Source organism: Geospiza fortis, unplaced genomic scaffold, assembly GCF_000277835.1.
Source record: "Geospiza fortis unplaced genomic scaffold, GeoFor_1.0 scaffold317, whole genome shotgun sequence".
NCBI lineage: Eukaryota > Metazoa > Chordata > Aves > Passeriformes > Thraupidae > Geospiza > Geospiza fortis.
Genome location: NW_005054398.1, coordinates 2,418,584 through 2,437,940, shown reverse-complemented (window position 1 = coordinate 2,437,940; position 19,357 = coordinate 2,418,584). Strand labels below are relative to the sequence as shown.

General features: G+C 50.1%; 1 protein-coding gene across 5 annotated transcripts in view; it reads left to right on the top strand.

The window, feature by feature from the left end:
• PKM (pyruvate kinase M1/2) overlaps positions 1 to 19,095 on the top strand; it is a 23,406-nt gene extending 4,311 nt beyond the window's left edge. Inside the window, exons 1-11 of one of the 5 annotated variants that reach the window (XM_031061043.1) lie at positions 4,510 to 4,569; positions 4,783 to 4,946; positions 5,322 to 5,413; positions 8,259 to 8,390; positions 8,581 to 8,767; positions 9,534 to 9,804; positions 10,065 to 10,215; positions 11,519 to 11,671; positions 15,366 to 15,534; positions 17,650 to 17,738; positions 18,304 to 19,095. In XM_031061043.1, the coding sequence (XP_030916903.1) occupies positions 4,529 to 4,569; positions 4,783 to 4,946; positions 5,322 to 5,413; positions 8,259 to 8,390; positions 8,581 to 8,767; positions 9,534 to 9,804; positions 10,065 to 10,215; positions 11,519 to 11,671; positions 15,366 to 15,534; positions 17,650 to 17,732 (1,443 nt within the window). In that variant the 5' untranslated portion in view covers positions 4,510 to 4,528 and the 3' untranslated portion in view covers positions 17,733 to 17,738; positions 18,304 to 19,095. Of the gene's footprint in view, positions 1 to 4,509; positions 4,570 to 4,782; positions 4,947 to 5,321; positions 5,414 to 8,258; positions 8,391 to 8,580; positions 8,768 to 9,533; positions 9,805 to 10,064; positions 10,216 to 11,518; positions 11,672 to 14,763; positions 14,931 to 15,365; positions 15,535 to 17,556; positions 17,739 to 18,303 lie in introns of those variants that run through there. The other 4 variants (XM_005425894.2, XM_031061042.1, XM_005425897.3 and 1 more) reach the window with 4 other exon arrangements.
• Positions 19,096 to 19,357: the final 262 nt, after the last annotated feature.

Below are 19,357 nucleotides of genomic sequence, written 5' to 3'. Positions count from 1 at the left end.
CCCCGTGCCCGCGCTCACGTAAGAGCCGGCAGTTCCCAAAGGGCATCAGCTTAAATCAGCGCCCGGCTCACTGCACCCACCGCTGATGCTGCAGCCTCTTCCCGGCCCCCCCGGGAAGAGAAGGCCCCTTCTGAATTTATCTTCTGCCGTAATTGTGCCGGCTTAAACACATCCAGTTGATTTAGATAGTTTTCTTGAACTGGGAAAACCTTTCAAACGTGTTTAAACCCCCTTTGCAGAGCTACCAAGGCATGAATAGCGCTTTTGTCGGCGGACAATGGCAACCTCCCGACTGTCTTCTCAGAGTACTAAAAGTAGACGGCAATCTCTGAAAACCTGCTTTTGTTCTGATAAGGCAATTCGGTATCAGAGAGGCCCAGGTTAACAAAAAAAAAAATCAGGGTTTTATGAAGATTTTTGTCACTTTAAACTGTTAATTTTCCTGCTGCTCGTCGTGAGTTGCCTTGACTCAAAGATGAAATGACAAATTTTTGGTTACTCAGACACATCCAGGAACTTGTGCAATTAGAAGTGCTTAATTAAAAAAAAAAACAACCAAAAAACCCCTCTAAAGAGTGTAATTTTATGCCCGAGATCCTGCTTATAGAGCAGAATTCTGGCTAATATAAAGGAGTTTGATGGGTTAATGGTCTGTACTGGTGCCAGCAGGTTTCCAGCCCATCACCGGATTAAGCAGAAGGTTTTTGTGCTAGGCAGGAAGCGCTGCTGTGAGCCACGTGCTTGAACCGGGGACTTCTGCCTGTGAAACCCTTCTGAGAAACTTCACTTGCACTAGATAAAGAGCTTGGAGAGTCTGCAGCAGCCTGCGGTGGTTTTTTTTTTTTTTATTTTATTTTTTTTGTGCCGTACTGTTTTCTCTATCTGAAACTGTTATTAAAACCCTTATTTATTGCTGTTAGTCGTAGTGATCCACCGCCGGCCTTAATTCCCTTTCCACCCAACAAGTTGATTATTTAATTTAAAGGGAGTAAGACGTTTCCCAGGCCGGCTGGAGCACGTGCTCTGTCCTTTATCTGCCGCCTGGCCGTTGTTCTCCCGGGGGAAGATGGAGCCGCAGCGGGTGGTGATGGATGGCACGTAGAGAATGGGGCTGCAGTACCGGGGCGCTGCCACGTGCAGCAATCTCCATCCTGGAGTGGGGATGCAGCACAGTGGTCTACACTTCTACCTAGTTAAATGTGAAAAGAAAACCCCCAAGCTTGCTTTTATCCTGTAAAGCAGGTTTTTGCAGCTTGCCTGAAGGCAGCCAGGTGCTTTTTGCCAAGCTGAAGGGCTCCTTGTCCTCTGCAAGGTTAAGCCTGTAGGTTTGTCCTACAAATACCCCTGAGATGAGATAAGTCTCCGATGCTTGCCACCTCCTCTTATTTTTTTTAGTTAAGCTTTCCAGGGAGGGCAGCTCAGCTGAGCCAGCAGCACACGGGGAAGGTGCCAGAGCCAGCCTGATCTTCCTGTTCCCCATTGCCAAAAAGCTGGAGAGGCATCTCCGTTGTGGGTCTCTCCTCCCGTGGATCCGCAGCTCAGTGCTGGGAGAGCATCGGCCAGCCAGGAGCAGGTGGTGGCTCCTGGGTTCCATCCAGGCTTGCAGAAAAAGGGTGGAATTTTGGGGTGGCCATTTTGTCCTTACGTAACAGCGAGACACCACCTCCAGCACCAGCTGCCTGGCAGGAATGTGCTGTCCTCCCTCCCTGGGAGAGGGGATGCCAGGCCAGGGTAAAAACCTGCTGCTCTGCAGAGCTGCATTTCTCTGTTGTTGAGTGCCTTCAGCTTCTGGAATGAGCAAAGCTGATGTTTTTCTAGGCTTCTTTTGGGAATCTGAAGGCCTGTTTGGTTTCATAACTCTGCCCTGAGCACTAACTCAAACCATTTCTGCCTCTGGACAGGGTCACTGGGCATGAGCAGCCTTGTTCTGCAGCATCCGTGAGGTTGTGTAAGTGAGGCTGACTAGTAAATCCCGAATCATTTCCCCCTGGGAGCCTCCTGGCTGGAGTTCCTGCAGGCGGTGACACATCTCTGGCTGTGGCCTGGGGACAGCCCCTGCTGCAGTTTCTACTTCCCTTTGTCACCAGTAACAGCTAGGACTTGGTCCTGGGTGGGGATTGCTGCTCCCTCTCCTTTCTCCATCCCCAAGGGCATATCCAGAGAGACTGTGATTTTAGGCTTTCTCTCATCTGACCCATGGGGTGAGCTGGCTGGAGTTACTAACCTGGCTACAGTAAAAACCAGTCCTGACCTCAAATGGCTCAGTCTGGAATATTCTGGAGCTGTGGAGATACCAGACATCAATGGGACACTCTGCCTGAAGCATGGGCAGGCCAAGTAATAAATTTCGCGATTTAATCGTTACTCCTTGAGGAATGAATTCAGGTTTATTCAGTGCTGGAGACATTCAGGCATTGTAGGGTATTGCTAACCCCCCTTCCTCAATCTGCCCAGACTGAGTGCTCCGTGTTTTCTGGTGTCCTTAAAGTCCTTGCTCCTCTGTTTGATGTTAAAAAAAGCAGAGTAGTGGGAAATGCCAGACATTCCTGTTATAAATATGAGACCAGTCATTCCAGTAAAATTCAGTTGATGCTTTGTAAATGCACGGTGGTGGAAGGCAGGAGGGAGCATTGAAAAGACTCTTGGTGGTCGTGGGCATGGTGCTGTGGACAGATGGGTGTTTGGGATATTTTCTGGCTCCTGCGTCTCTGCTCTCGCCGCTGGACAAGGTCACTCTGTCTGTGGTTAATTTTTCTGAGCCCTCTGAACCTGCTGGAGAATCCTATGAAGGGGATACTGGCTGGGAAGTGAACTTTTCCTTTCTCTTTATAAAGACTTCAAGGGTGTTAAAATTATATTTGCAAATGACATGAGTGGGTGGGGGATTTCCATGAGGCAGGGAGAATTCACTTGACTATTTTTTATTAACTTTCAAATTGTGCTCTGGCTGCAGTTTCCGTGTTGGGATACCTTGTTCAGTATTCTTCTTGTTCCTAGAAGCTGTGCAAACCCGATTGCCTGTGCGTGGAGGTGATTTCCCAGCAAAGGCTTGTTTTTTTTGGCATCCAAGGAAACTGACACTGCTCTGCAGGTGTCGGAGGGTGAAACAGCAAGTGTTAGAGGGCTGAAACACAATGTTTTAGAACTGACCAGAGGGTTTTCCTATAATAATGAGACTTTGTTGGGCTTTTTATGTGGGCAGACTTTCTTGTAGTGACTCCAGTGAATCAGCAGCTTTTGGCAGGGCTGAGGGAAAAAAAGCTTTGCCAGGTCAAATTATGGTTTTTGCTGGCCTGGCTGCTGTGTGGCGCATGGCAGCGCGGTGAGGGTGAGTCAGGGCTGCCTGCGCGAGGATCTGCACGTACATGAGGAAGGGCTGCGGAGCAGGGGAGGAGCATCAGGAGCAGGCTGGCAGGGCTTGCTCTGCCTTTCACTGCTCAGTGCTGCCAGCTCTGCCACAGGTTTTGGGTTTATTGGTGCCTCTGTGTCAAAGCTGGATATGCTGAGCCGGCTGGTGTGTGCCCTTTGCACCATTCTGTGGTTTATTGGTGGGCTTTGTCTGCCTGGGGTGGGCAGAGCAAAAGCCCAGCTGTATTCCTGCTCTGTCCCAGCTTTTAGCTGGGCCCCAGCCTGTGTTTCTGTAAGCACATCTTGCAGATGAAGGCTGCTCATGCCTGCTCTGAGTCTCGCCTGTGTGCCCAGGGCACAGCATTTGAAGCTAAACCGGTCTTTAAAGACAAAATGAGTGATCTGCCCATGCCAGTAGCCACCACCTTGCATCACTCTTTTACCAGAGGCTTTTGTAGCGCTGAGATTTTAGCCTGGGCAGGTCCAAGAGACAAAGCTTTGAGCTGCCACTACTACTTGAGAAGAAAATTATTGCAATTAGAAATGCCTGGGGCACCAGCACTGCTGTGAAAGGAATGTCCTCCCATCCCAGTGGACTGTTAAGCTTCAGCTCAGCATCCTTTTTGAAGGATAGGTTGGTTGCCAAAGAATAGGCTGGTCCTGCTGTTGTGGAAGCTCTCTAGTCCAGAGGGGGCAAACAACCTGAGGTCAGAGAGGTTTTTTTTAATCCAAATGTTGAAAAATATGAGCAGTTTTAAACCTGATGATAAATTTTGGTGCTGTAGGTGAAGGGGAGTGCAGGACGTGGGGGAGACCTGCAGCATCTTGAGTCAAAGAGGGACTTTGAGTGTCTTAAATCTTCAGTCTTTTGTGTGTTCTCCGCCAAAGTGTTGTGTTTAATCAACTCAAGTCTGCTTGCTTGTCCAGGCTTAAAGGATGGGGTTTAGGCTTATGTGGACTTTGCTGTGATTAGGTGCTCCTGGGCAGAAGGTTGCCCGTGTCTGGGCGTGCCGCAGTCACGCCAGTGCCGAGCTGCCCTGGTCCCGTGTGGGATGGGACGTGCAGTCAAGGCCTGTAGGAGAAATGAGTGGAGAGCTGGGAGGGAGGAGGCAGAACCTCTGCCTGTGCACTCAAGTGCTTGAATTTTGTTGCGTTGTGTAGCTCCAAGGGAAGACTGGCAATGAAGAGAAGCTATGAAGGGAACATCTGCATAGAAGGCAGGTGAGCTTTGGGCGGTCCATGTGGGGGATGACATGGAAATAGAAATGTGCCTTGCCTGTTAGGATTCTCAAATAGGAACATAAAGATAGTTTGACCCAGTAGCAGCTTTCTTGTAACCTCCATATTCATCACATTGTTGTCTTGGTGTCTCTGCTTGACGGGCAGTTTGGGGTGGGTGATTCCCAAACCTGGCACCGCTTTCTTCCCTTCCAGACACAGGAATCTAGCAACCATGTCGAAGCACCACGATGCAGGGGCCATCCAGACCCAGCAGCTGCATGCTGCCATGGCAGACACCTTCCTGGAGCACATGTGCCGCCTGGACATCGACTCGGAGCCAACCATCGCCAGGAACACCGGCATCATCTGCACCATTGGTAGGCTATTCCTAGACAGGAGAGAATTGCAGCTAGGAGCCCACACCTTGGTGAAACTTAGGAGGGAAATTGTGAGAAGGATCTGACTTTCATCCCTTGCCAGGGCTCATTCTGTGTGGTGAAGGAACATGACTTTCCCATGTTTGCCTAACCTGTGTTACTGCTGGGAGTGAATCCAGTATCCAGGGAAATCAGAATTGCTTGGGTTCTGCTGCACTCCGTGGGCAAGTTAAAACAATATTTGCTGCTGCAGCACTGAGCAATGCAGCAAATGTATCCATTTACCTTTTCTCTTCCACATGAAACAACCTGGTCTGTGTGGGTTACCTCATTATTTTTTCTAAAGTTAATGTTCAAACTGTTTCTTCCTCCTAGGCCCGGCCTCCCGCTCTGTGGACAAGCTGAGGGAAATGATTAAAGCTGGAATGAACGTTGCCCGCCTCAACTTCTCTCACGGCACCCATGAGGTGAGGGTGTGGTCTGAGCTGCTACAGCCCCTGTGTGTCTGCTGAGCCTGTCCTTAGGGAGGAGGGAAATCCAGCTTCATCCAGACCATCCCTGGTGTGGCAAGGTCAAATAGCTGCTTTTGGGGAAGGTGTGCTGGTTGTACATACCGAGCCTGCGTCGCAGTTGATAACATTGAAGTGTATTTTGTGAGCCATTTTGAAAGCAATTCAATTGCACACCCTGCCCTGTAGCAGGGAGCCAGGTAACTGATATTTGACACTGTGTGCCAACTTCTTGCCCTGAAATCCTTCAGTTCTTCCTCATATCCTGCTGTTCCCAAAGCTGCTGCTTCCCAGTGAGCAGCAGAAGCTGAGAAGACCTGTCCCTGTTTTCACCTCTGCAGGAGGTCACGCTATCAGTTAATCTCACTTTTTGTTGCATTGCTGGGGATTTTGCAAGCAAGTGATCTGTGAATAACCCTGATCAAAAGGCATCTGTTATTGGTGATTTGATGTAATGACTGTGCTCAGTGGGAAGAATGGGCCCCTGGGTTTTCTGGCTCACCAGCTGCTCCAGATGCATTCCTGGCACTCTGGAAGGTCCCACCGTGGAGCTTGGGACGTGGTGTGGTGAGCTCAGAAAAATAAGGTCAGAAGAAATCAACACTCCATGACAGTCAAGCCCTTATTGCTATAAATAGCTGACACCCTCAGTGATACTGGAGGAGCTGAGGATCCCATTCTGCTGAGGTTTTTTGGGGTTTTTTTTTGACCCTGGCTGCTTTCCAACTTTCAAAATGTCACCCAGTAGCAGCTGTAGGTGGCTTTACTTAGTGACCCATGAGCCTTGTGGTATGCAACAGCTTGGCCTCTCACCCTGGTAGACTTTAATGAGCACAGGGCAGTGTCAGGATCAAAAGGGCTGATACTTAACTGTGGGCAACCATCAGACCTTGACTAACCACCCTGGGATAGTGTCAGTGCTTGTCTTGCAGTTGGGAAATCAGCCTGGAGAAAGAATAGTGTGGAGTAACTGCATCCCAGGAGGCAAATCCTTGCAGCTGGGTGGCTCTCGGGCCAGGTGACACATCAGGGACTTGGTGGCCAGGCTGAAACTGGGAATTCTGACACCGTTATTGCCCAGTTGCTGGGGTCTGTGAACTTGGCTGAGGTCTTTATTCTTCCTGCTTTGTGTGAGGTCTAATCATACATTTCACACCAACAAAGCCGACTGCAGGCTCTGGTGTGGCTGTCACCTGCAGAGTGTGACCATCAGGCATAGCCAGTCCTGAGCTCGTGTCCCATCCTGGCTCCTCCAAAATGCCCTCATTTCCAGTGAAGGCCCAAAGAGCTTCTGTCTGTCACAGGTGCTTCAGTTCTTCTCTCCACCCCAAAGCATTTACCAGTGCTTGAGCTTTACAAGAGGTGCTTTGGCACCCACTTGGCTCCCCTTTACATAGACTAAAAATGGCTTTTACCTTCAGTTCTGCCTGCATTCCTGTTCTGCGTGTGGGACTCTTCAGAAAGTCACTCCCTAGGAGCCAGTTAGTCCTTGGTATCAAACTAAAATGGAAATCTCTGATGATTAGGTTCAGATAAGTGTTGTGGCACTGTCAGGGCATGCTTTCTGTGCTGCATCCACCCCAGCTGCTGTCCCTGGAAGGGTCAAGGCCGACTCAATCCCAGATTGCACACTGTCAATAAACTGACTCATTTTCCTGCTATAGAGTTATCAGCTGTTAGGTATTTCTGGCTGAGGGCACACATGTGAACTTCAGCATGGCTTTTTGCAGTCCAACCTTCCTGGTGCTGGCTTATCATCCCTGAGATATTGAAGTCAGTGTGGAGGGCTCGTGTTGGGGTGAGTGAGTGACACAAGGGAACCGAGTGTTCAGGGTGAGTCAGGTCAAACTCCATCAGTTCATGTGCCACAGAGAGGAAAGGGTATGTGTTATCTGCTAGAGTCTGTCAAGTGTTACACAACTCTTACTAGTTCTGAGTAGTTGAGGTTATCTCTTAATGTTATTTAAACAAAGAGAATAAATTGATTTCTTGGCCATCTGTAGCACATTTGAGGGAGCTGGCATGGGTTTTGTCACAAAACTATCTTAAAACTGGCAGCATTTAGCAAAATGGTCTCTCAAACGAGGTTTGGAAGCCAGGTGTGTGATGCTGGACTATTTAGCTGTCTGTGTTTGCTTTGACTCCGGAAATAAACTGTAAATATTTACATGGATAACGTTATTTTAGGAAGTCCTTTATCTGTGGGAATTCAGGCCAAAGAGTGAAAAGCCTGTCCACCTGCAGGACTGATAGTGGGCTAGGCTGGAAGTGTGTGTGGGAGCTAGCAGTGTGGAGAGGCATCTGCCCTTGCTCTGATAGGAGAAGCACAGCCACCAGTGGCACTGTGACATTCTTCTGCCATCAGGTCTCTTTGAATGCACACAATTATCCAGCTGCTGGTCTGTGAATATTCTGCTGTGTTGAATAGGCAGGTGTTCAGGTAAGCTTTTGGAAAAGTTACTCCTAAAGGCCTCTTGGTTGGTGAGCCACCTTTGATTGGCAGATGTGTGTCCTCATGAAAAATCACTTCAGCCAGACCTTTGACTGTCTCCTTGAGTTGTCCCTCTGGAATTAGAGCTGAGGGCACACCAGGTAACTTCCAGACTCCACCTTCATGGCAGGAAAGCCCTTGTATCCTTGCACTATTACAGGAAGCTTTGTCTGGGTTAAATTTTGAAGGTAGAACTGAGACTTGGAGCAGAACAGTCAGCTTGGGCAGCCTCTGGGGTGCACTGGGATCTTTTCTGTAAGCAAGCAAGTAGAACCAGCTTGAACATTTCCATCTTTTTTCTTTTCTTGCCAGTATCATGAGGGCACAATCAAGAATGTGCGCGAAGCCACAGAGAGCTTTGCCTCTGATCCCATCACCTACAGGCCTGTGGCCATTGCACTGGACACCAAGGGACCTGAAATCCGAACTGGACTCATTAAGGGAGTAAGTTGCTTTTTTTTATCACACTTTTTTCACCACACAGACTCGTTACCATGTTAAACCTGTGGCCATTTCCAAACAAAAAAATATCATAGGAAATGAGGTAACAAACCACCTCCCAAAAGTTCTGACAGATGGCTGTGGGCTGCAAGGTGGCGGTGTACTGGTTTTTACTGGTTTTGTTGTCACACAGAGTGGCACAGCAGAAGTGGAGCTGAAGAAGGGCGCACAGCTCAAAGTGACCCTGGACGATGCCTTCATGGAGAACTGTGATGAGAACACGCTCTGGGTGGACTACAAGAATCTCATCAAAGTTGTGGAAGTTGGCAGCAAAGTCTACGTGGATGATGGTCTGATTTCTTTGGTGGTTAAGGAGAAAGGTGGGTAACAGCCAGTTTAGCTCTGCCTATTTGTGTGTTCCTCAGGACGTACTTGTGGTTTCCCTCCAGTAACTGTTTCGTAGTTTGCAGTTGTAGAAAGGAGAACATGGTTCTTGATGGTTTAGTGAGACTTTCAGCTAAATTTCTCTATCTCAAGTGTAGGAACTTTCCAAAATTTAACTTCAGCTGGGTTTCACTGGGCTGGCATCTAAACCCCATCTTCAAAGGGGAATGTGTGATAGGGCCATACCACTGTTCATGATCAGCCAGGCTAATTCATGCTCTTAATGAAAGCTTTAACTGGTTTACAGCACAGACCCTGGGTTTTGTAGTTAAGAGACAGAACTAGTTTTAACTGGTAATGTTACTTCCATAATCCTCCCTTTATAGTGCTGCCTAAACTGCTGTAGCCTCAAGCCTCTAAATCTGTGAGCATGTAGGGAGTGGGAGGCGAGGCTTTGGTGTTGCAGGGCTCTGTGTGCAAAATTGCACCCTGCGAGCTTTTCTTGGGGGAGGCAATCCCAGCCTCCTGCGGTGAGCAGCTGCAATCTTATCTAGGAAAGCCTGGAAGTTGTTTTAGACCAATCTATTGTGTTCCCAAGGATAAACTGCAAGCCTGTGTGATACAGAAAGGCTCTGAAGAGATGGGATGTGCTTTTTATCGCGTGTGCTGCTGTTGACACCGCAGTTCCCAGGCAGGGAGGTGTGTGGGAGTTGGTAGCAGGAGTTGTCCTGTAAACACTGACCATGGGAACCTGTGTTTCAGGGAAGGACTATGTCATGACAGAGGTTGAGAACGGCGGCATGCTCGGCAGCAAGAAGGGTGTGAACCTGCCCGGTGCTGCCGTCGACCTGCCTGCCGTCTCTGAAAAGGACATTCAGGACCTCAAATTTGGTGTGGAGCAGAACGTGGATATGGTGTTTGCTTCCTTCATCCGCAAGGCTGCTGATGTCCACGCTGTCAGGAAGGTGCTGGGGGAAAAGGGAAAGCACATCAAGATCATCAGCAAGATTGAGAACCATGAGGGTGTGCGCAGGTGAGCTTTGTGCAGGGGATGCTTTGGGTTTGTCACACTGAAATAAAGCGACTCACACTCCCTTTTTGTAGCTTCAGGCAGCTTTGTGTTGCACTGAATATGTGCTGTGCCTTGCTTCTGGTTTTCTTCCTCCTTCCTTGGCATTGCAAGAGCTCAAACAGCCCATGAAAAGCGTGAGTGCTCCTTTCAGAGGAGGACAGACAGATGGGAAGGTGCTTTGCAGAGCAAATGGGATAACACAGCTCTTCTCTCACTGTCAGGTTTGATGAGATCATGGAGGCCAGTGATGGCATTATGGTGGCCCGCGGTGACCTGGGAATTGAGATCCCAGCTGAAAAAGTCTTCCTTGCCCAGAAGATGATGATTGGGCGCTGCAACAGGGCTGGCAAACCCATCATCTGTGCCACTCAGGTACTGGAAACACCACCTTTGGCTCCTCACTGCCAGAGTCTGCCCGGGGGGAATGTTGGCGCAGCCATGGGTTGATGGCATTGGTTAACGAGTGAGATGTAAAGGAATTTTGCTCATAGCTGAAAAGCTCATATTTTTAGGCATTGCTGTGTTTGGGATCTTTTCCCAGTTAGATTATGGGACCTCTTGCCAAAGGTTATATGCCTCAAAAACGTCACGTGGTCATGAGCCTTTGGGGCTGACCTTGCAAATTCCTGGGAAGGATGGCACATGCTTTTCCTTGGCACCTTGTGGCAACTCACCCCTGCCTGACAGGGACGGTTTGCTGGGGTTCCCAGGTGTCTTAGAAAATGTACCCACCCTGCAGCTTCAGAAGGAACTGAGTAAAGGATCCATCTCCTTTTTCTGGGAGTAAATAGGGATCACTTGCACAGTCCTCGAGCACTGTTAGGATTGGTTTCCTGACTGTCCTTGCTCTACACACAGGCTGTGGAAGTGAAGACTTCTTCAGACAGCAATCATTAAAGAAGGTTCTGGATTTACAGTGGCATGTGCTCCTTTTTCCTGTATTGCTACAGAAATGCAGCTGAAACACAACCTCAGGCAATGTCCTATGGGTGAAGCAAATAGTGGTTAAATAAGTGGTGAGCTCCAGCTGGGGAGAAGCTGAGCACCCAAGGAAGACAGGAGAGCTGGCCAGAACTGGGGTGTGGAAAGAGATTAGGAAGTGCTCACCTCTGGAAAGCTGTCCTGTTTTCCACTCTTTTAAGTGGGGATGCTTAGAAAGCTGGCAGAGTTAACTTGTTGTGATTTTACTACCCTGTACGTATTGTCTAAAGCATTTGAAATCTTGTGTTGGGGGAAGGTGACTTCATTGCTCTTTATGATTTCTGGATGATATAACCCCCAAATTTGAGAATGTATGACTGGATTTGAGCTTTACATAAATGCATCTAATGCCACACTGCTCTAAAGAGCTCTGAGTTCCTTGGACCAAGCTTTGTGCTGAGAAGTTGAAGTGGAAGGTTGGAGTATTTTGTCTGGGATGTTGTGTGGCTTAAATCTCCCTGGAAAAGGAGTAAATGTGGAATGGGTATAAGATGGAATGGATTATTTTCCTTACTTATGGAGGCTTTAAATCAAAGCTGGTTTAGGGACCAGACCCTCATTCTTTTCCATACCCCTGGAGAACTCCTGGATTCCTGAGGTTGCACCCCGCCTTGTGTCCAAGCCATAAGGAGTATTGAAGTGCAGCCACTTCCTCTGGCAGTGTGTTGATCCCTGTGGATTTGTTCTCTCCCAGATGCTGGAAAGCATGATCAAGAAGCCTCGCCCGACCCGTGCTGAGGGCAGCGACGTGGCCAACGCCGTCCTGGACGGCGCAGACTGCATCATGCTGTCCGGGGAAACAGCCAAGGGAGACTATCCCCTGGAGGCTGTGCGCATGCAGCACGCTGTGAGTACTGCCTGCCCTGCCCTGCTGGGCACAGGGACACCACCTTGCTCTTGGCCACCTCAGCTGGCCACTCAAAGGCCTAAATGGCTGCCTAAAATAGCCAGTTTTTGTCTTGCACTCTGCTGTGAGTGATTTTTTGTGAACAAGCATGGTTCTGAGGGCCTGGAATCTCAATTTATGTGCTCTAAACTTGCCAAGCAGAGCTGAGAGCTGCTCTGTAATGCTGAGATACAAAACTTTAAATTTCTTTTTGCCTTTACCTCAATAGAAATTTCATCCAATGTCCTATTGCAGTGGCATATTAAATGCCTTAAACTTCTGCAGGGTCAAGGAGCTGCTTTAAGCAGTTTATCTATAGATAATGAAAGGTTTTGGCTGACTCCTGCATGGGAGGGGGTGGGGAGGCTCCTGAGGTTGATTTACAGCACTGTTGCATTCAGCACCTGCTGCGTGCTGGGGATTGGGGGGTTTGTTGCATGAGTACTGACAGCACTATATTTTTACATGCCTGAACTGCCAGAAACCTCTGCTCTGCTTCAAGTTCGTGTTTCAGCTGATATAAGCCTCATGTCAAGTACCTGTGGGCGTTGCTGCTCCCCAGTTACCAGTGCTGTGAATCACAACACTATGTGAATCACATCGCAAGTTCTAACTCTCACCAGTTTTATTTGTAATTCAGCTTCTATAGGTTATTCAACTCAGCCAGTGTTGGTTTGCAGTGTGTTACCTAAACATCTTTCACCTCAATATGGAGTGGTGTTTTTCTGCATGAGGCAAATGCAAAATACAACTTACGATCAGTGGGCAGTGGTGCTCCTTTACAGGCCAAATACTAACTTCACTAACCAATACTAGTGCACCTTAAAGCTTTTCCCTCCTCTTCCAACCCCTAAATCACAAGGATCAACTGCCTACCAAGACTTGGGAACTTGCTGCAGCAAACCTTACACCTGGGTTTCCATCCTGGCATTAATTCTTTGGTCTGGGCAGGTTGTATTGTACCTGTAGCCTGATTTGAGGATCTGTTGCCTGTGCTTCCCTCTTCCTACAGACCTGGGCATGGTGTTCATTCCACCAGGGCTCCTGGAGAAGCACTGAAGGCTTTAACAGTGTGCAGAAATTGAAATACAGATTGACTAAGATGTTCTAGGCAGCAAGGTGCCAACTCTTGTGGTAGGAGCACATGCAGTACAGTGAGAGTCTTTCCTCTGAGCTAATTCAGTTCTTGTTAGTCAAGCCCAGCAACAATATCCTGAGTAACCATGGTCTGGGGATCTGCAGCATGGCTGGAGCAGGTGGATATTATAACCCATCTGAAGTGGCCAGTAGCAAACTTCTACATACTGGGCAGGCTGATTGCTGTAGGTGGGAGTGGACATCCATCCCATTCCACTCCAGGATCCACACTTCAAAGCCCAGCCTGGCCATGCTATGCTGCCTGATGGGACCAAGGTTTAAACAGCCTCTCCATTTTCCTTTCTCCCACCTCCCTGGTATCCCCATCTGTGCACCAACTGGAAACCCTCTCTAGCTATTCTTGTCTGAGCAGATCCAGCTGTGGGGTGAAGTTAAGGGTTGCTGTGCCCCTCTGCAGCTGCTGTCAAAGCAGACACCTGTATTACCACATTCCATTACACGTGGGGAGTGCAGACTTCCCTCTAAAATCAGATCTGCTCTCTGTTACATGGACCTGCTGCCCCTTTGTGCAGGAGCTGAAAATAAATACCAGGCTTCCAGCTCCTGCATTTGGAGTAAGTGTTGTGATGCAAATACTCCCCTTTTATCTAAATCCAGCAGCAACAATATGCTTTAGGACAAGTTGGCACTGGCCTGCTTTTCCGGCCTGCTGCCTGTGTCCTGTTATTTTTAGACCTAAGATACTTAACTGCTTTGGCTTAAACTGATAACTGTGGAAGGGATAATTCCCAGCATCACGTAAAATAATTCATTAGCACTAGAGTAGCAAAATTCTGATTTTTCTAACTCCAAAGCTTTCACTGTGATGGCACATCAGTCTCTAATTCAACACGAACTTGTCATGCTTTGTGTAGCAGCTGTTCACTTTGTGGAGTAACTGGGTGAAGTTGTCCTTGAGAAGATCATGAACCTTTGCATGCTTTTCTAGTCTCTGCAAGCCTTCTTTATCAGGTTGTCAGGCTTTCCAAGATGATTAGACATGATGATTCCCAGGATTCTGGGATGGACAGGTTGCTGAACCTGTTGCCAATGCTCAGCCAGAACACAAAGCTTTTAGTTGTGCCTGTGTCCCTCTCATCTGTCCATATCTGGCACTGTACAAACACTCCCAACATCTGTGACAGCCCTATAAGGAAGACTTGTTCCTGTTTATTTCCCTATTACCAAAAGGAAGTTGGTATCCCATTCGGATGTGAAGCTTTATTGACTCTCAAGTTAAAATAAATCTTTGTTGGCTCTCAAACTAAATCTTTATTTGCTCTCAAGGGAAGCCAAATTTTCATTGTCTCTGAAGTTAAACTAAGTCTTCATTGACGCTGAAGTTATTTAATCTAAATGTAACAAGACTGAGAGAACAGTCTCCCACCTTCAGGGGTGACATTTAAAATGTGTTACTTGCATGATGGCTCCATGAAAACTGTTCCAGCAGCACTCGGTGCTGTTGGGAGCCTAGGAAAAAAAGCCAGATATTCCCTCTTACAAAATTGCAAGCAGGACCATGGGCAGGCAGGTAGGTGGCATAAGAGTCTCTCAGAGAAGTCATCATCAGCCATGACAAAGCACGGTCTGGCTCTGAGCTGGCTTGTTCTGCTCCTTGAAAAGCAATTTACGTTTGCCTGCTCTGCTGGAACTCCCAAATACAACAAAAACAGCATGTTTGGAATGCCTGCCCAGTGACTGGGGCCTGCCAGTCCCATGGTACGGTGAATTTTAGCCTCTTGCATTTGCAAAGTCAAAACCCGAGAGACAAAAAGCTTCACTGCTTCACCTTAATACCTTCTTGCATGCACTACTATGACAATTAAGCAAGTTAATATGATCTCACGTTCCTCTGGTATATCTTTCCTTCTTTTCTTTCCTCTGTTCTCCTCCTTCCCTCCCACTCGGGCCTGCAGATCGCCCGCGAGGCTGAGGCCGCAATGTTCCATCGACAGCTGTTCGAAGAAATTTTACGGCTCAATGTTAACACCAGGGACCCTGCCGATGCCATGGCGGTGGGCGCCGTGGAGGCCTCTTTTAAGGGCTTAGCTGCAGCCGTGCTAGTCCTGACTGAGTCCGGCAGGTAGGGCTCAGAGAGGGGGCTTGGGCCAGCCCTTCCTGTGGCTAAACACGCTGCACTCTAACACTGCAGTCTTTGGCCAGCTGCTCACTGCCCATGCCAACCTTGTGTAACCGCTGCCATGTGAGCTGACCCTGTGCCAGGGAGGGATCCCAGCAGGCAGGAGCAGAGCGAGAGTGCCTGGCAGTTGGCATGAGTGTCACCTGAGTGTGGGCTTGACAGGGCGAGGTGCCACCATTGGAAAAACAGCCCTTGGGAATCGAGTGGTTCCTCTGCAGGGACGTGCTGTTGGTGTGAGCTTAGTCTGAGCTCGCTGGTTAATGACAATGCCACAGGCTGGCAGTGCAGATGTGGCACTCTGTGCCGGAGCACCTCGCCCTGCCCCGTGCCCGAGCGCCTGCCGTGAGTGTTGTCTCCGAACGCGTGTTGCTCTTGTAGATTGCCCGGGAGGCCGAAGCCGCCATCTTTCACAGGCAGTTGTTTGAGGAACTGCGTCGTCTGACCCCCCTCAACTGCGACCCCACCGAGGCCGCTGCAGTTGGCGCTGTGGAAGCGTCCTTCAAGTGCTGCAGCGGGGCCATTATTGTCCTCACCAAGTCTGGAAGGTAGGAGGGGACAGTGCCCCCAGGTCGAGCCTGCTGTGTGACAGGGTGGGGGAAGGAGAATCCCATGGCTTTGAGAGACCAGTGGAGTCAGGTTCTGGCAGTGCCTGCAGTGGTGGTTCCTCGGGAGATGGATCCCTACGCTCGGAGTCCTCGGCCTGCCTCTGCCAGCGTGGCACCAGCTCCGAGCCCAGCCTCCCCTCTCTGCTGCAAGTGGCAGCGGCGCCAGCTGGAAGAGTCAAGGGAAAATAAGTGTTGCAGCTTCAATTCAAACTTCTTGGCAAGAAATCATCAATGTAACAGTGAGGCAGAAGTTCAGTGGATGCAGAATCTATTTTTTTTTTTAAATCAAGGCTTTGGCCTTTTCTAGTAGCATCCAAATTATTGGTCCCTTGCTAGACTTTGCAGTCATCAGCCCAGCTTGCCTGAGCCTAAGGGGCGAAGAGGGACTGCGCAGCCTGTGAGTGGTAGGCAGGGAAATGGAGAGAGTTGGAAATGTCCTCTTCCAGGATTCCTTGTCCCTGCCTGCAGATAATCTCTGCACAGAGAGGCATCTGGCAAGCACCATATGAGCTCAGTGGCTGCAGGTGAAGAGTGCTGGAACAATATAGTTTGGGATTTCTGTCCAGCAACAGTGACAGCTGCCAAGCACAGACTCATTCTTCCAGTTGTGGAATGGGAGCTGGAGCCTCATGGATCAGCTCTTCTGTCTAGAGGACCTGGGCTGCCTGCTCCCAAAGCACGTCCGACCATAAGTCTCAGACTGCTTTCTGGAAGGAAATCAGGATTTCTCACACTGGATTCACACCAAAACAGTAGGTGCAGCACATGTACCTGAAGATGCGGACCATCGGTGAAACCTTCACCAAAACGTACAGCTTAAAATTATTTTGAGCAGAAAATTATTTTCTGCAGAGATGAGGAGGGAACTATAAGCACCGAGTTCTGGATGTCCTCATGCTTCTAATGTTTCTTGGTCAAATGTTCCAGCCTTACACTTGACCTTCTTAAAGAGATTTGAACTCTGATATTTGAATATTTTTAGCTGTGGATTAGGTTAACTCTTGTGAGTACCTGAATCTCCCGGATCTCCCGGGAGGCGGCTTGGACAGTGTGGGAAGGATTGTTTGAGAGCTGGCACGTGTGGTTGGGTGCTTGGGAAAGTGTGCTGGCCCCTGCTTTAAGCAGCAAACTTTGCATCTGAGTGTTGCTGAGCTTGGCTACACTAAACGAGGCTGCAAAAGCAAGTGGAGACACCAGCATGTCTGTTGGAAAGATGGAGCTGCAGATGCCTTAGCCTTGCAGTTTGAATCTGTTTGCAGATTCTCTCCCTCAGCAGTGCTCAGAGAAAGAAAAACTGTAGTCTAGTCCCCGCCCAGGCTGTGCTGCTGCTATTTTAAGGCGTTTTAAAGACTTTGTGTCCAACTTCCCAGTATAAATTTTGGCCTCTGTTGCATTTGCTTCCCATGGGGTGCAGGAGCAGAGCTCTGTGTGGAGGAACTGGTCTGTTTGCTGGCTTCAGTAGGTGGCTGGGAGGCAGATGGCTTCCTCCTTGGCATGCTTTGGGCAGCGCTGCTGGCACCGGCTCTTTCCACCCTGAAAACCGGGAGCTCCTCAAAACAGGGAACTTTCAGGGACCCCTGTTGAGATGCCAAGGCCTGCTTGCAGAGGCCAGAATAAATGGCACCTCGCCACCCTAACATAGCAACAGAGACAAGTAAAGGCTTGTTCAGGGACCAAAACACCCTGATGGCACTTGCTAAACTTGGAGGTGAGGAGATTGTCACCACCAGTGGGGACAGCCAGTGGTGGTCTGCCTCGTTGCCTAGCTGGGGGTCCAGCAGAGCATCAAGCTGGTTGGTGAGTGGCTTTTGGGCAGACTGGTCACATCCCCCCAGAGGTTTTGGGGAGCCCTGGTGGCTGACAGCCAGACCTTGGGCTGCTGTGCTCCCGCAGGCCGTTGCCAGGTGTCTCTCCGGAGGCTGTGGTGGCCGTGCGGAGCCCCAGCGTGGCTGTTGTCCCTGCAGGTCGGCACACCTGGTGTCGCGGTACCGCCCGCGCGCCCCCATCATCGCCATCACGCGCAATGAGCAGACGGCGCGCCAGGCCCACCTGTACCGCGGCATCTTCCCCGTGCTCTGCAAAGACCCCGCCCTGGACGCCTGGGCCGAGGACGTGGACCTGCGCGTCGCCCTGGGCATGAATGTTGGTGAGTGGCACCCTCCCCATGCCCTGGGACATGGCTCTGGTAGAATGTGGTGGCCCTGAGCACCTAGGTGGTACTTTGGGGTCACTGGTGATGGGAAGAGAGGAACTGGCTGCCTGTGTGGTAACTGGATCCGGACGGGAAACGGGCGGTGGTTGCATGAGCAGAACGACATCCGGTTGGGAAACGGGTTGGTGGGTTTGGTACAGCTGCCTTTAAGGAGTTTCCAACAGAAGACCAGGTTGGGTTTATGGTGGTGAGTGATAGGCCTGTGACACTCTGCACTCCTGAGGGACAAGGGAAACCTGGAGTGGGGCTGACTCTGTCCTACACCCCTGCAAATCATGTGCTGTGCAATTTCAAGCTCTGTTGCAGAGAACCCCAGAGCAGAGACAAAGGGTGTCAGATGGGTGGGCAGCAGGAAGGTGGGGTTTTGATACCTCCTGGAGCCCCAGCTGCTGTGGCACAGGCAGCCTTAGTGACTCAGGGAGTGGGTGATGAGCTCTGTTGCCCCATGGCAAGGAGCCGGGGTGGGACTGGGCTCTGACACCTCCCTCTTCTCTCCTAGGCAAAGCTCGAGGGTTCTTCAAGAGCGGCGACCTGGTGATCGTGCTGACGGGCTGGCGCCCCGGCTCTGGCTACACCAACACCATGCGTGCGGTGCCCGTACCCTGAACACCCACCGGGCCTTCTCCCCCTGCCCCCTCCCCTCCCACCACCCCACTGCCCTGTCTCTCCTTGCAGTAGACCAGCCATCACTTGTGCTGTTGTCCTTGTCCCTAGAGTGGATGTAGGTTGCTAAACACCACCCAGTGCAGCAGCAGCAGGGGCAAGAGACCTTAAATCACTAAAATAAATATACTTGAAATGTTTAGTTTTTTAAAAATCTCTCCCTGTAGTTAAAGTCCTGCCTTGATGTGTGTTGGAGTCAGCGTAGGAGGTTCCTGCGTGCTGTTGGGACTCCTGTTTTCCTGGTGATTGTCCTCAGAGTCTGAAATGTCCCTTTCTCTGGCCCTGGTGTGGGGTTTTGGGGAAGGGGAGAGGCGATGTTTAGTCAGCGGTTCTGCTGGACCCCTCCTTGCTCGAGGCAAGCTGCTACTCCCCCCTCCTGTAATGGCTATACGCCTCTCCAGACCCAGTCCAAGGCAGATCCAGCCTTTCTGAGCTGGCTGTTTCGGGAATGGGGGCAGGGGAAGGGTGTTGGCTCCATGCACAGAGCTTCCCGTGGTCCCCTTGCAGCGTTGTCTCCTGTGTTAGTCATGTTCCCCCACCACTCCAGAGCCCCCCCCTCACCCAGCACTCTGATGGGCCCTGGGGTGGAGAGCACAACTGTTCATCAATAAAGAAAAGCTGAAGCACCTGCTGGGCTGAGCTGCTCCTTTGGGGCATGGTGAGGGGTCTGCAGGGGAAGGGGGAGATCTGGTGAAGGGCTACAGGAGCGGGGGAGGGCTGCGGGGGTGGGGAAGTGCTTAGGGTTCTGGGTGGGGATCTGTTGATGGAGTCTGCAGGGCTTGGGCTGTCTGGTCTGGGATCTGCAGGCATTAGGAGGGTCTGGTGTGGGGGTCTGTAGGGGCTGGGGGACTCTGCTGCAGTTTGAGGGGGGGCCAGTGGGGGGGGTTGCT